The 15529-nt window shown below is 50.8% G+C and overlaps 1 protein-coding gene across 1 annotated transcript; it reads left to right on the top strand.

Moving 5' to 3' along the window:
* The first annotated feature begins 546 nt into the window (after window positions 1–546).
* Window positions 547–15457, top strand: LOC137352112 (proteasome subunit beta type-7-like). Its single transcript, XM_068017216.1, has 8 exons — window positions 547–659; window positions 3956–4049; window positions 6049–6146; window positions 9531–9671; window positions 11295–11410; window positions 12570–12628; window positions 14486–14637; window positions 15149–15457. The coding sequence occupies exons 1-8, from the start codon at window positions 595–597 to the stop codon at window positions 15258–15260; spliced, it is 837 nt and encodes a 278-aa protein (XP_067873317.1). The 5' UTR covers window positions 547–594; the 3' UTR covers window positions 15261–15457.
* Window positions 15458–15529: the final 72 nt, after the last annotated feature.

Raw genomic sequence — 15529 nt, 5'->3', positions numbered from 1 at the left:
AACAGGCAGACACAAACTTACAGACACACGCAGCCATACACACACAAACACAAAATCACAAACACACATAGTGGACAAACACAAGGAAATACAGATGCACACAGGCACCCAGCCAGACACATGCATGATGACATACACAGGCACAGACACACAAAGACATCCAGAGACACACAGATGTACAGACACACGTGTGCACACAGACACACGGCTGAACGGTTGAACATTTCCCAGTGACTCACACAGTAAAGACTAATCTGTCCGGCACTGCCTTTCCCTTTACTTTCAGCAGGAGCTGTGTTCATTCTGTGCCCCACCACCATTCCCTTCCTTTCCTCTGCACTTCTAAAAATTGTACTTATCCTGACGCAGAAACCTGTAGAGTTAAGTGTGACCAGACCCCAGGCAGCAACAGGGGGCTGTGGCAGAGGATGGGAGAGAAGTGGTTAAATGAATGGCACATCTTTGAATTTTGATCTCACTCTGGTTTGTAAACCAATTTTGGCAAGGCTGGCTTCCCGTAATCACATGGGGTTTTACTCAATAGTTTCTGAAAGTGAAAGTCAGTGAGTTGGAGAGGAGAGGCCAGTTACCGACATGTTGAAGTGTGAGAGATTCCTGAGTACCCCTGTGGGAGGATTCAGCTTCGAGAACTGTAGTAGGTGAGCAGCATGAGCAGGATAGTAAATCCCTGAATAAAGCCCAAAGCAAACAGTAAGTGATAACGCTGGGCAGCATTTACCAGGACATCCGATATTGAATGCCAGCCTCCCTGTACCTGAGCTCCTGCCCTGAGGTCAGCAGTGAAACTGGCACAAGGCTGGCAGGTTATAAGGTGTGCTGTGCCCCTGACTGTCTGACTGGGTTTAAGGTGGGGGAGCTGGGGCTGTGCGACCAGGGTGGGCGCCCATTACAAATAATGCTTGGCAAATGGAAACTGAAAGTAAGACATTTCCTGAATGACTAGCAAATTCAGCATGGGAGTGTTTTGTCCAGATAGTGATTGAGTGGGGGGGGATATTCTCTCCAAAACCCAACAGACTCTCAAAGGTTGAAGTCGATATTATTTAATGCTGCTTCTCATTGACATGGTGAGGAGGGAGGGTCCCAAATCCTGCTGGGGTCTCCCTCCCCTTCCCTCCTCTTGTCCCCTCTCCAACCTCCACTCCTCCCCACTCCCATCCCTTTCCCATACCCTCCTCCCCTGAAGGTGCTCACTGGGGATCAGATCACCAGGGACCCCTCACCTCTCTGATACCCAATCTAGGTTTGATCCGCAGGTAGTGAGTGTCCGCAGCTGATTTGACTGTGAGGTGAGGCGGGGGGGATGTGGGGGGGGTTGCATTGTCGCCGGACCCCTTCCCGCTCCCCCGGCCCTTCGAGCAGGGGGCAGCAGTTAGCAGTGACCGTTCGAACTGACCTCGGGAGCCAAAGTTAACCACGGCAAGAGCGAGGCCATGTTCTTTGGGAACTGGGCTGACCGATCCTTTGTCCCCTTCACCGTCAGGTCAGACTACCTGAAGGTGCTGGGGATATGGTTCGGAGGGGCCGGGGCGTGCACCAAAACATGGGAGGAGCGAGTAGCCAAGGTGCAACAAAAGTTGGGCATGTGGGGGCAGCGTTCTCTCTCCATTGTGGGTAAGAACCTGGTCATCAGGTGCGAGGCGCTCACATTGTTGCTCTACGTGGCGCAGGTCTGGCCCATACCCCATTCCTGCGCTGTGGCAGTCACCCGAGCCATTTTCCGCTTCATCTGGGGATCTAAAATGGACCGGGTCCGGAGGGACACGATGTTCAAATCTCTGGACATGGGCGGGAAAAATGTACCCAACGTGGCCCTCATCCTGATGACCACCTTCGTGTGCGGCTGCATCAAGCTGTGTGTAGATCTCCAGTACGCAAACTCCAAGTGTCACTACGTGCTGAGGTTCTATCTGTCCCCGGTGTTGCGAAGGATGGGCCTGGTCACATTGCCACGGAACGCTCCGTGCAGTTGGGCGGTGCCGTACCACCTATCCTTCGTGGAGCAGCTTCTGCGGGAAAACACCTTTGACCACCGGTCCATCAGGCAGTGGTCTGCACGGAATGTCCTCAAGGCCCTACGGGAAAAGGAGACGGGGGATCCTGTTGGATGGTTCCCCGAGCAGACCGTCAAAGTCATTTGGCGGAATGCCTCATCACCAGAACTTTCAAACAAGCACCAAGACGTAGCTTGGCTGGTGGTGAGAAGGGCCCTCCCCGTCAGATCCTTCATGCACACCCGAAGTCTCGCCCCCTCCGCGCAATGCCCCCGCGGTGGCTGTGGTGGGGAAGAGATGGTCGCCCACCTCCTCCTGGAATGTGTCTTTGCAAAGCAGGTGTGGAAAGAGATGCAGTGGTTTTTGTCGAAGTTCATCCCAAGCAGCTCTGTAACACAGGAGTCTGTGCTCTACGGGCTGTTCCCAGGGACGCACACCGAGATAAACATCAACTGCTGCTGGAGGGCTATCAATTCGGTGAAAGACGCCCTTAGGTCTGCCCGAAACCTGCCGGTCTTCCAGCGCAAAGAGTTGTCCACGACCGAGTGTTGCAGACTGGCACATTCCAAGGTCCAGGACTACGTGCTGAGGGACGCACTAAAGCTTGGGGCAGCCGCAGCAAAGGCTCAATGGGGAAAGACCACTGTGTAAGGTCCCCCCCACCAAACTGAACTGAGGGGCTGGATCCATGGGAAACCCCTCGAACTGTATCCGGAAAATGTTCATTTGCTGTAAAATGTAAAAATGTATATGGTATGACAATGAAATGGAAGGTTTTAGTTTTTTTATGTTTTTAGTTTTAGAGATACAGCACTGAAACAGGCCCTTCGGCCCACCGAGTTTGTGCCGACCATCAACCACCCATTTATACTAATCCTACACTAATTCCATATTCCTACCACATCCCCACCTGTCCCTATATTTCCCAACCACCTACCTATACTAGGGGCAATTTATAATGGCCAATTAACCTATCAACCTGCAAGTCTTTGGCATGTGGGAGGAAACCGGAGCACCCGGAGGAAACCCACGCAGACACAGGGAGAACTTGCAAACTCCACACAGGCAGTACCCAGAATTGAACCTGGGTCACTGGAGCTGTGAGGCTGCGGTGCTAACCACTGCGCCACTGTGCTGCCCCAAAGGGTTGTGAGGCAACTCATAATTGTATAGAAGGAAACTGATCACCTTTGGACTGTTTGTATTTTTTGACTTGATGCTGTTTTAAACTGTTTGGGAATGTAATTTTTACAGATTTTTATGAATAAAGTATATTTTGGAAATAAAAAAAAAAGCAGTTAGCAGTGACCCTGTGTGAGCTCAGTTCATTCCGGTCAGCCAGCAGGAACCAGCAGGGAGGGCAGTTTAAAATGCACTGGATATTTACCCTCTCAGAATCCCACTGTTTCCGATATTAAAAAGAAAGAAGTTGCATTTATATAATGTCTTCCGTAACCTCAGGACATCTCAAAGTGCTTTACAGACAATTAAGTCTTTTTATGAAGTGTAGTTACTGTTGTAATGTAAGAAACACAGCGGGCAGTCTGTACACAGCAAGATCCCACAAACAGTAATGAGATAGTGACCAGATAATCTGAGGGGTAAATATTGGCCAGGACACCGGGGAAAACTCCCCCCCCCCCCCCCCCCCCCCCACCCCCAGCTCTTCTTCCAAGTAGCAGTTATACATCCACCTGAGAGAGCAGACTGAGACTGGGTTTAATGTCTTATCTGAAAGACAGCACGGCACTCCCTCAGCATCAGCACAGGAGTGTCAGCCTTGATTTTGTGCTCAAGATCCGAGTGAGGCTTGAAGGCACAACCTTCTGAATCAGGCAAAGTCCTACCCGCTGAGACACAGCCAATATCTCCACGTGTCTGCAAACTCACCCTCGAGCTGCTCAGTCTCTGTTACTCTCTCCCCTCTCCATGTCTTTCAGGAATGCCGCGTTGGAGGGAGAGCTGCAACAAATGGGCTACAAAGCCCCAAAAGCAAGGAAGACAGGGACCACCATCACTGGCATCATCTACAAGGTAAATATTAACATCTAGCAGTTGCCAATCCTGCAGGATTGTTGTGCAGGCTCCAGGAATTAAAAGATTAAACTCCAGCAAAAATCCAGGGGAAAAGTCACAGGAACAGTAAAAAGTATCGGGTATATTTCTCGAACCCTGGTGTGAGCCTGGGGCAGTAATTAACATATAAATAATAGCAAAATACTGCAGATGCTGGAAATCTGAAATAAAAACAAGAAATGCTGGAACCACTCAGCAGGTCTGGCAGCATCTGTGGAAAGAGAAGCAGAGTTAACTTTTCGGGTCAGTGACCCTTCTTCAGAACTGGTAAATATAAGAGATGTAAAATATCTTAAACAAGTAAAGTGGGGGTGGGGCAAGAGATAACAAAAGAGAAGGTGTTGATCGGACAAGGTCACAGAAAATAACTGACCAGAAAGTCATGGAACACAGACAAACAATATGTTAATGGTGTGGTGAAAGACAAAGCATTAGTACAGAGAGGGTGTTAATAGACTGAAAACTGAACAGCCACAAGCACAAACATGAAGAAAAACCATAGTGGGTAGGCACAGTAGAAGCAAACTGAACAAACTAAAATAAAATAAACACAAAAAAGAAAAAATAACTAACAATACAAGTAAAATGGGGAGCCCGTCATGCTCTGAAATTATTGAACTCAATGTTCAGTCCGGCAGGCTGTAGTGTGCCGAATCGGTAAACGAGATGCTGTTCCTCGAGCTTGCGTTGATATTCACTGGAACACTGCAGCAATCCCAGGACAGAGATGTGAGCATGAGAGCAGGGGGGTGTGTTGAAATGGTCAGCAACCGGAAGCTCAGGGTCCTGCTTTCGGACTGAGTGGAGGTGTTCCGCAAAGCGGTCACCCAGTCTGCATTTGGTCTCCCCAGTGTAGAGGAGACCACATTGTGAGCAGCGAATACAGTTTACTACATTGAAATAAGTACAAGTAAATCGCTGCTTCACCTGAAAGGAGTGTTTGGGGCCTGGGTAGTGAGGAGAGAGGAGGTAAATGGGCAGGTATTCCACCTCCTGCGCTTGCAGGGGAAGGTGCTGTGGGAAGGGGACAAGGTGGTGGGGGTAATGGAGGAGTGGACCAGGGTGTCGCGGAGGAAACGATCCCATCGGAATGTTGACGGGAGGGGAAGATGCGTTTGGTATTGGCATCACACTGGAGGCGGCGGAAATGGCGGAGGATGATCCTTTGGATATGGAGGTTGATGGGGTGGAAAGTGAGGACAAGGGGAATCCTGTCGCGGTTCTGGGAGGGAGGGGAAGGGGTGAAGGTAGAGGTGCGAGAAATGGGTCAGACACGGTTGAGGGCCCTGTCAACAACAGTGGGGGGGAATCCTCGGTTGAGGAAAAAGGAAGACATATCAGAAGCGTTGTCATGGAAGGTAGCATCAACAGAGCAGATGCGTCGAAGACGGAGAAACTGGGAGAATGGAATGGGGTCCTTACAGGAGGCAGGGTGTGAAGAAGTGTAGTCCAGGTAGCTGTGGGAATCGGTGGGCTTATAATGAATATTAGTAGACAGCCTATCACCAGAGATGGAGACAGAGAAGTTGAGGAAGGGAAGTGTCGGAGATGGAACATGTAAAGGTGAGAGAAGGGTGGAAATTAGAAGCAAAGTTGATAAAATTTTCCAGATCGGGGCAGGAGCAGGAAACGGCACCGATACAGTCATCAATGTACCGGAAAAAGAGTTGGGGGAGGGGGCCTGAATAGGACTGGAACAAGGAATGTTCAACATATCCCACAAAAAGACAGGCATAACTAGGATCCATGCAGGTACCCATTTCAACATCTTTTACTTGAAGCAAGTGAGTGGAGTTGAAGGAGAAGTTGTTCAATGTGAGAAGATATAAATAACCCCATTCCACACAGAACAGCCTCACAGCTCCAGATTCTGTGCTCCTGATAGCAGAGTGCTGGGGTTTAGTGGGGAGAGATGACGAGTGATATGACTGACTGTTTCCTCTGTTATGTTATGTAGGATGGGGTGATTCTGGGAGCTGATACCCGGGCCACGGACGACATGGTTGTTGCTGACAAGAACTGTATCAAGATCCACCACATGGCCCCCAACATCTAGTAAGTGTGGTCCTTGGGGTCAGTCTGTGTCCCACAGTCACTGGCTCTCAATAGCTGTTAAATTTCTGTCTCCAGTGGCCCATTCCTAATTGAAATCATTTACATTCTTTTACAGATATCATTAATTAAAATATACAATTAACTAAACACACGATCCACTCTCCTTCCAACTAGCTCTGTGTCTGTCTAACACACTCTGAATTGCTCTCTCTGCATGATACTAAATCCCCGTCTCACTCTCTGTGATATTAACCCCTCACTCTCTCTCTCTCACTCTCTCTCTCTGTGATATTAACCCCTCACTCTCTCTCTCTCACTCTCTGTGATATTAACCCCTCACTCTCTCTCTCTCACTCTCTCTCTGTGATATTAACCCCTCACTCTCTCACCCTCACTCTCTCCTTGTGATATTAACCTCTCACTCTCTCTCCCTCACTCTCTCTCTGTGATATTAACCCCTCACTCTCTCCCTCACTCTCTCTCTGTGATATTTAACCCTTACTCTCTCTCCCTCACTCTCTCTCTCTGTGATGTTAACCCCTCACTCTCTCTCCCTCACTCTCTCTCTGTGATGTTAAACCCTCACTCTCTCTCCCTCACTCTCTCTCTCTGTGATATTAACCCCTCACTCTCTCTGTGATAGTCACCCCTCACTCTCTCTCTCCCTCACTCTCTCTGTGATAGTCACCCCTCACTCTCTCTCCCTCACTCTCTCCTTGTGATATTAACCCCTCACTTTCTCTCCTTCACTCTCTCTGTGATATTAACCCCTCACTCTCTCACCCTCACTCTCTCTGTGTGATATTAACCCCTCACTCTCTCTCCCTCACTCTCTGTGATATTATCCCCTCACTCTCTCGCCCTCACTCTCTCTCTGTGATATTAACCCCTCACTCGCTCTCCCTCACGCTCTCTCTGTGGTATTAACCCCTCACTCTCTCTCCCTCACTCTCTCCTTGTGATATTAACCCTTCACTCTCTCTCCTTCACTCTCTTTCTGTGATATTAACCGCTCACTTTCTCTCCCTCACTATCTCTCTGTGATATTAACCCCTCACTCTCTCACCCTCACTCTCTCCTTGTGATATTAACCTCTCACTCTCTCTCCCTCACTCTCTCTCTGTGATATTAACCCCTCACTCTCTCCCTCACTCTCTCTCTGTGATATTTAACCCTTACTCTCTCTCCCTCACTCTCTCTCTCTGTGATGTTAACCCCTCACTCTCTCTCCCTCACTCTCTCTCTGTGATGTTAAACCCTCACTCTCTCTCCCTCACTCTCTCTCTCTGTGATATTAACCCCTCACTCTCTCTGTGATAGTCACCCCTCACTCTCTCTCTCCCTCACTCTCTCTGTGATAGTCACCCCTCACTCTCTCTCCCTCACTCTCTCCTTGTGATATTAACCCCTCACTTTCTCTCCTTCACTCTCTCTGTGATATTAACCCCTCACTCTCTCACCCTCACTCTCTCTGTGTGATATTAACCCCTCACTCTCTCTCCCTCACTCTCTGTGATATTATCCCCTCACTCTCTCGCCCTCACTCTCTCTCTGTGATATTAACCCCTCACTCGCTCTCCCTCACGCTCTCTCTGTGGTATTAACCCCTCACTCTCTCTCCCTCACTCTCTCCTTGTGATATTAACCCTTCACTCTCTCTCCTTCACTCTCTTTCTGTGATATTAACCGCTCACTTTCTCTCCCTCACTATCTCTCTCTGTTATTAACCCCTCACTCTCTCTCCCTCACTCTCTCTGTGATATTAACCCCTCACTTTCTCTCCCTCACTCTCTCCTTGTGATATTAACCCCTCACTCTCTCTCCTTCACTCTCTTTCTGTGATATTAACCCCTCACTTTCTCTCCCTCACTCACTCTCTGTGTTATTAACCCCTCACTCTCTCTCCCTCACTCTCTCTCTGTGATATTAACCCCTCACTTTCTCTCCCTCACTCTCTCCTTGTGATATTAACCCCTCACTTTCTCTCCCTCACTCTCTCTCTCTCTGTTATTAACCCCTCACTCTCTCTCCCTCACTCTCTCTCTGTTATTAACCCCTCACTCTCTCTCCCTCACTCTCTCTCTGTGATATTAACCCCTCACTTTCTCTCCCTCACTCTCTCCTTGTGATATTAACCCCTCACTCTCTCTCCCTCACTCTCTCTCTGTGATATTAACCCCTCACTTTCTCTCCCTCATTCTCTCCTTGTGATATTAACCCCTCACTCTCTCTCCTTCACTCTCTCTGTGATATTAACCCCTCACTCTCTCTCCCTCACTCCCTCCTTGTGCTATTAACCCCTCACTCTCTCTCCTTCACTCTCTCTGTGATATTAACCCCTCACTCGCTCTCCCTCACTCTCTCTCTGTGATATTAACCCCTCACTCTCTCTCCCTCACTCTCTCCTTGTGATATTAAACCCTCACTCTCTCTCCTTCACTCTTTCTGTGATATTAACCCCTCACTTTCTCTCCCTCACTCTCTCTCTGTGTTATCAACCCCTCACTCTCTCTCCCTCACTCTCTCTCTGTGATATTAACCCCTCACTCTCTCTCCTTCACTCTCTCTCTGTGATATTAACCCCTCACTCTCGCTCCCTCACTCTCTCACTGTGATATTAACCCCTCACTCTCTCTCCCTCACTCTCTCTCTGTGATATTAACCCCTCACTCTCTCTCCCTCACTCTCTCTCTGTGACATTAACCCCTCACTCTCTCTCCCTCACTCTCTCCTTGTGAATTAACCCCTCACTCTCTCTCCCTCACTCTCTCTCTCTGTGATATTAACCCCTCACTCTCTCTCCCTCACTCTCTCTCTCTGATATTAACCCCTCACTCTCTCGCCTTCACTCTCTCTCTGTGATATTAACCCCTCACTCTCTCTCCCTCACTCTCTCTCTCTGTGATATTAACCCCTCACTCTCTCTCCCTCAATCTCTCTCTGTGATATTAAACCCTCACACTCCCTCCCTCACTCTCTCTCTCTCTGATATTAACCCCTCACTTTCTCTCCCTCACTCTCTCTGTGATATTAACCCCTCACTCTCTCTCCCTCACTCTTTCTCTCTGATATTAACCCCTCACTCTCTCTCCCTCACTCTCTCTCTCTGTGATAATAACGCCTCACTCTCTCTCATTCTCCCTGTGATATTAACCCCTCACTCTCTCTCCCTCACTCTCTCTCTGATATTTACCCCTCACTCTCCTCCTGGAATATTAGTTCCTCACTCTTTCCCTCATTCTCCCTGTGATATTAACCCTTCGATCTCTGTCCTTCACTCTCCGCTGGTGACCTAGGAACATAGGAAATAGGAGCAGGAGTAGGCCATGTTACCCCTTATTCTCTCCCTCTGATATTAACCCTTCATTTTCTCTCTCTCCCCAGCTGCTGTGGAGCAGGAGTTGCAGCTGATGCTGAATTTACAACACAGATGATAGCCTCCAACATCCAACTGCACAGCCTGTCAACCGGGCGCAAGCCCCGTGTGGTCATGGTTAACCGGATGCTAAAACAGATGCTGTTCAGGTGGGACAGTAATGACAGTGCAGGTCACCTTACAACATCAATTGGCTGTGATGGAACTTTAGCCATTAGAATTAAACAAGGAGGCAGGGGGTGCAGTCCTTAATGGCTGAGGGGATATGTGCACTGCCATCTGAGGAACGTGCTGGATCTGCAGTGTCCTGGACAAGTGTCGGAACAATCAACCCGGGCTGCCACTCGTGGTCACTGACACGGGCTGAACAACTGTTGTGGGTCAGTGTCAGAGGATTGGCCTCCACAGGTGATGCCCCCCACAGTCAAATTGCTGCAGCCACACTGGAGTCTCTTTTGACCTTTGGTCAGTTCCCATTCTAGGGATGAAGAGCTCCTACCCCCTCGCTCTTTCCCCTCCCCCTTCCCCTCCCCCTTCCCACTGTGATTTTGAGGCTCCAGTTCCATTTCCATTCACTGGGCAAGGTTTAGGATTCAAACTGCCCGCAGCAAGTTGGGGGGGGAAGGTGTGGGGGAGGGGGTGTGGGGAGGAAGGGGTGGGAGTGTGTGGGGGGGGTAGTGTGCGGGGGGGAGGGAGTGTGTGAGGGGGGGAGTGTGTGGGGGAAGGGAGTGTGTGGGGGGGAGTGTGTGTGGGGGGAGGGAGTGTGTGAGGGGGAATGTGTGAGGGGGAGTGTGCGTGGAGGGAGGGAGTGTGTGGGGGGGAATGTGTGAGGGGGAGTGTGCGTGGAGGGAGGGAGTGTGTGGGGGGGAATGTGTAGGGGGAGGGAGTGTGTGAGGGGGAGTGTGTGGGGGGGGAGGGAGTGTGTGGGGGGGAGTGTGTGGAGGGAGGGAGTGTGTGGGGGGGAATGTGTGGGGGGAGGGAGAGTGTGGGGGGGAATGTGTGGGGGGAGGGAGTGTGTGGGGGGAGTGAGTGTGGGGAAGGGAGTGTGTGGGGGGGTAGTGTGTGGGGGAGTGTGTGGGGGGGTAGTGTGTGGGGGAGTGTGTGGGGTGGGGGGAATGTGCGGGGGAGGGAGTGTGTGGGGGGAGTGAGTGTGGGCGAGTGTGTGGGGTGGGGGGAGTGTGCGGGGGGGGGAGTGTGTAGGGGGAGTGAGTGTGGGGGAGGGAGTGTGTGGGGGAGTGTGTGGGGGAGAGTGTGTGGGGTGGGGGGAGTGTGTGGGGGGGAGTGTGTGGGGTGGGGGGAGTGTGTGGGGGGGTGGTTGGTGGTTGCTGGTGTGGGGGGAGAGTTTCCGGGCAGCGGCCCTCCGTTATTTTTGAGGTCACTCCTGCTGCTCCGCGAGTAACAGATATAATTGTCCGTTGGCCTCAGGTCTTCCATTTCCTGGGTGACTGGTCGGAATCAGCACGACACAATGCCTGACCAGTTTCATCCTGAACCAGCCATCAGGGTCTTATTTATGTCGTGGGATCCCAGTTTCCATATGAAAAGGGGCTGATTGTCCGAATCAAATCGGAGTTTTGGGCGTCCATCACAAAGCCTCTTTCAATATGGCAGTGAGAGCAGTGACATCATCAGTGTTAATGGGATGGAAAGGTCATTGACCTCATTCTGACCCTGCTCCCCTCCCCTCCCCAACCCCAGTTAATGTCCAATGGGGACAGTGAAAATCAACCCCTTCCTGATTTAACTGCAATATAATCTTTGTCTTGCTTTAGGTACCAGGGGCATATTGGAGCGTCAGTGATCGTTGGGGGTGTGGATTGTTCAGGGCCCCACCTCTACGCAGTGTACCCTCATGGTTCCACAGACAAACTGCCCTTTGTCGCCATGGGTAAGGAGAACTTAACACTCAGTCTAAATCTTCGGCTGCCAAACAGGCCTGGGGCTGGTTACAAGCTCTCCAAAAAACACCAAATCAAAAGAGAATTGGATAAATGCTTGAAAAACAAAAACTTGCACTAGCTGTGGGTTAGGATCAGGCAAGAGTTGGGCTAATTGGATAGATCTCTCAAAGAGCCAGCCCAGACACAAAGGGCCGAGTGACCTCTTTCTTATGCTTTAAAGATTGTTTCACCTGCCTGGGTGGTTTGCTAAGCTGTAAGAACCCAAGTATATCCTTCCTTAGATGAGGAGACCAAAACTGCACACAATACTCCAGGTGTGGTCTCACCAAGGCTCTATACAATTGCAACAAGACTTCTTTAATCCTGTACTCAAAACCCCTTACGATGAAGGCCAATGTACCATTTGCCTTCCTAATTGCTTGCTGCATCTGCATGCAATCTTTTAGTGACTCATGAACAAGGACTCTCAGATCCCTTTGGATGTCAACACTTCCCAAACTCGCATCATTTCAGAAATACTCTGTCTTTCTGTTTTTTTCTATCAAACTGGATAACCTCACTTATTCACATTACATTCCATCCGCCATGTTCTTGCCCATTCACTTAGCCTGTCCAAGTCCAAGGACAGGATCTGGTTGGATGGATCATAGGAGGTTTCATCACATGACCACTGACTGCCCCACCCCCAGGGTCCCACGATTGGTCACCGGAGCCATCAATCATTCTGGGACTGGTCTTCCTCTTTCAATCAGAAGGCAAACAGGCCAATTGGATGATTCGTGACTGCCAGTCAAACAGCAATTTTACCCATCTCCCATATTTTTATAACTAAAAAAACCCCAATGATTATTCCGCTGAATTTGCTTGTGGCAGCGTCCGGGATTTAATTCCTGGAGGCTCCAGAATATTCCGGGAGGATTGGTGACCCTGAAACGATGTCCCCTGGTCAAGTTGCCTGGCTAGGCTCACGGGCGAGGCTACCACATAAAGAATGGGTGGTTGCTTTGGGTACTAGAGGGTATTGAGTGCTCTGAGACTGCAGCCCGGGGAGAGTCAGCACTTCAGGATGGGAGGGAGAGAGAATGGCCTGACCCACTCAGGTTTCCTGGAATAGTGATAAATGTCTGTGTGTCTTCTGTGCAACAGGTTCCGGCTCCGCTGCTGCCATGGCTGTTCTGGAGGATCGTTTCAAGCCAAACATGGAGGTAAGTGAATGACCTGATGAGAATTGGGCGCACACGGCCGGATCCCCTCCCCCGCTGTTGCCATGGCAAAACCTCCAGTGCGGAACCAACGCCCCTAACCTAACCCCTGAGCTCAACAAAGCTATATAAGGATTCCTAATTTGGATACTCTGTAAGAGAACATTACACCTGTTTTAGGCAGTACTTACACCAATGAGCTGACTCAGGAAATTCTCGGGTAAATACCTCTGTGGCCCGCTGGATGGTGCAATTGGTGAAAGAGCCAAAATTGGATTAAGAATTCTTGCTTCCCTGGACACCAACACCTTTAGGGTCTCTCCACCCTTCGCAGCACCTGTCACACTCCCCCTCCCCCACACACAACCTGCCTCCACCCAGCACACCTCCCCTAACTGCCTACCACCCTCCGCCCGCACCATGGAAATGCAGATGTCCAGGAAAATACAGGAAGAAATAGGCCATAGCACATTTACACACTGCATTACTAGTAAATTACTAGAATATCACAGTACCTTACTGTACTGGCCTCATCTTCTTCTGTGTTATGGTAAGTTGCCCTTGGTTACTCCAGCCTTGAGTTACTCCAGCCCTGAGCCCTGGGTTACTCCAGCCCTGAGCCCTGGGTTACTCCAGCCCTGAGCCCTGGGTTACTCCAGCCCTGGGCACTGAGTTACTCCAGCCCTGAGCCCTGGGTTACTCCAGCCCTGGGCACTGAGTTACTCCAGCCCTGGGTTACTCCAGCCTGGACCCTGGGTTACTCTAGCCCTGGGCACTGAGTTACTCCAGCCCTGGGTTACTCCAGCCTGGACCCTGGGTTACTCAAGCCCTGGGCCCTGGGTTGCTCTAGCCTGGGCCCTGTGTTACTGTGGCCCTGTATTACTTGGGCCCCGGGTTACTCTGGCCTGGGCCCTAGGTTACTCCAGCCCTGGGCCCCGGGTTACTCTGGCCTGGGCCCTAGGTTACTCCAGCCCTGGGCCCTAGGTTACTCCAGCTCTGGGCACTGAGTTACTCCAGCCTGGGCCCTGGGTTACTCCAGCCCTGGGCCCCGGGTTACTCTAGCCTGGGCCTGGTGTTACTCTGGCCCTGTATTACTTGGGCCCCGGGTTAGTCTGGCCTGGGTCCTAGGTTACTCCAGCCCTGGGCCCTGGGTTACTCCCACCTGGGTCCTAGGTTACTCCAGCCCTGGGCCCTGGGTTACTCCAGTCCTGAGCCCTGGGTTACTCTGGCCCTGTATTACTTGGGCCCCGGGTTAGTCTGGCCTGGGTCCTAGGTTACTCCAGCCCTGGGCCCTGGGTTACTCCCGCCTGGGTCCTAGGTTACTTCAGCCCTGGGCCCTGGGTTACTCCAGTCCTGAGCCCTGGGTTACTCTGGCCCTGTATTACTTGGGCCCCAGGTTACTCTGGCCTGGGCCCTAGGTTACTCCAGCCCTGGGCCCTGGGTTACTCTGGCCCTGCATTACTTGGGCCCCAGATTACTCTGGCCTGGGCCCTAGGTTACTCCAGCCCTGGGCCCTGGGTTACTCTGGCCCTGCATTACTTGGGCCCCAGGTTACTCCAGCCCTTGGTTCAGAATTACTCCAGCCTGGACCTTAGGTTACTCCAGCCCTGGGCCCTGGGTTGCTCCAGCCTGGGCCCGGTGTTACTTGGGCCCCGGGTTACTTCAGCCCTGGGCCCTAGGTTACTCCAGCTCTGGGCACTGAGTTACTCCAGCCTGGGCCCTGGGTTACTCCAGCCCTGGGTCCTGGGTTACTCCAGCCCTGGGCCCTGGGTTACTCCAGCCCTGGGTTACTCCAGCCCTGGGCCCTGCATGGAATCTCAGCTGCCACAATTCTCTCTGAGGCTGGTTATTTATCTCTAGGAAGAAGCAGCCAAGCAGCTGGTCCGTGAGGCCATCACAGCCGGAATATTCAGTGACCTTGGCTCTGGGAGTAACGTTGACCTCTGCATCATCACCGATAACAGGACTGAGTTCCTCCGTGCCTTCGACACCCCCAACAAGAAGGGCACAAAGTAAGTACCGAGCTCCCAGGGGGATTTATTGGAAGGACAGGGACCATCCTGGGGACAAATCTTTCTAAACAGAGGCGTAGACACAAACACAAAGAAGTTGTTCTAAACCTTTATGAAATATTTGTTTGGCTTCGGTGGGAGGATTTTGATGAATTCTGGGCTAGACCTTGGAGAGGGTACTGAGAAGATTGACTGGAAGCATGCCAGGGATTTAAAATAATTGCAAAAGAGTTGAGAATTTTTTTTTAGATACAATATGTTATGATCTGGAACACGCTGCCTGAAAGGGCAGTGGAAGCAGATTCAATGGTAACTTTCACAAGGGAATTGGATAAATACACAGAGGGGAAAAATTTGCAGGGCAATGGGGAAAGAGTGGCACTAATTAGAGAGCTCTTTCAAAGAGCTGGCCACAGGCACGATGGGCCGAATGGACTTCTGTGACTCCCCACACTGCCTTTCACCCCATACCGCAATGTGCTCTGTTAATTGCCGATATCTTCTCCTGCAGGGAGGGGGTGTATCGCTACAAGAAGGGAACCACTGCTATACTGACAGAAACAGTCACTCCTTTAGAAATCGAGCTGGTGGAGCAGGTTGTGCAGAGAATGGACACTGAGTAACCAGAAGCCTCCCATCATCTCCCCAAGATGCAGCAGGGGGATCGAGAAAAGCAATTCCTGTTGGAGACAAAAGGATTTTGTATCTGGCAGTCAATTCCTGCCATGCTGTTTTAACCACATTGTATCCAGTATATGTATTGTGAAATTTAGTCTCTAAATAAAGAAGCTTTCCGGACAGGAAAGGACAGTGATATGAATGTTAACATCTGTCTTATTTGCATCTGAAGACAAGAACCACATGTTTGCAAAACATACAACTTTATTGACAA

The sequence above is a fragment of the Heterodontus francisci genome, chromosome 37 (genome assembly GCF_036365525.1).
Source record: "Heterodontus francisci isolate sHetFra1 chromosome 37, sHetFra1.hap1, whole genome shotgun sequence".
NCBI lineage: Eukaryota > Metazoa > Chordata > Chondrichthyes > Heterodontiformes > Heterodontidae > Heterodontus > Heterodontus francisci.
Note: the sequence above shows the minus strand (reverse complement) of the source record. Positions and strands in the feature narration are given on the sequence as shown.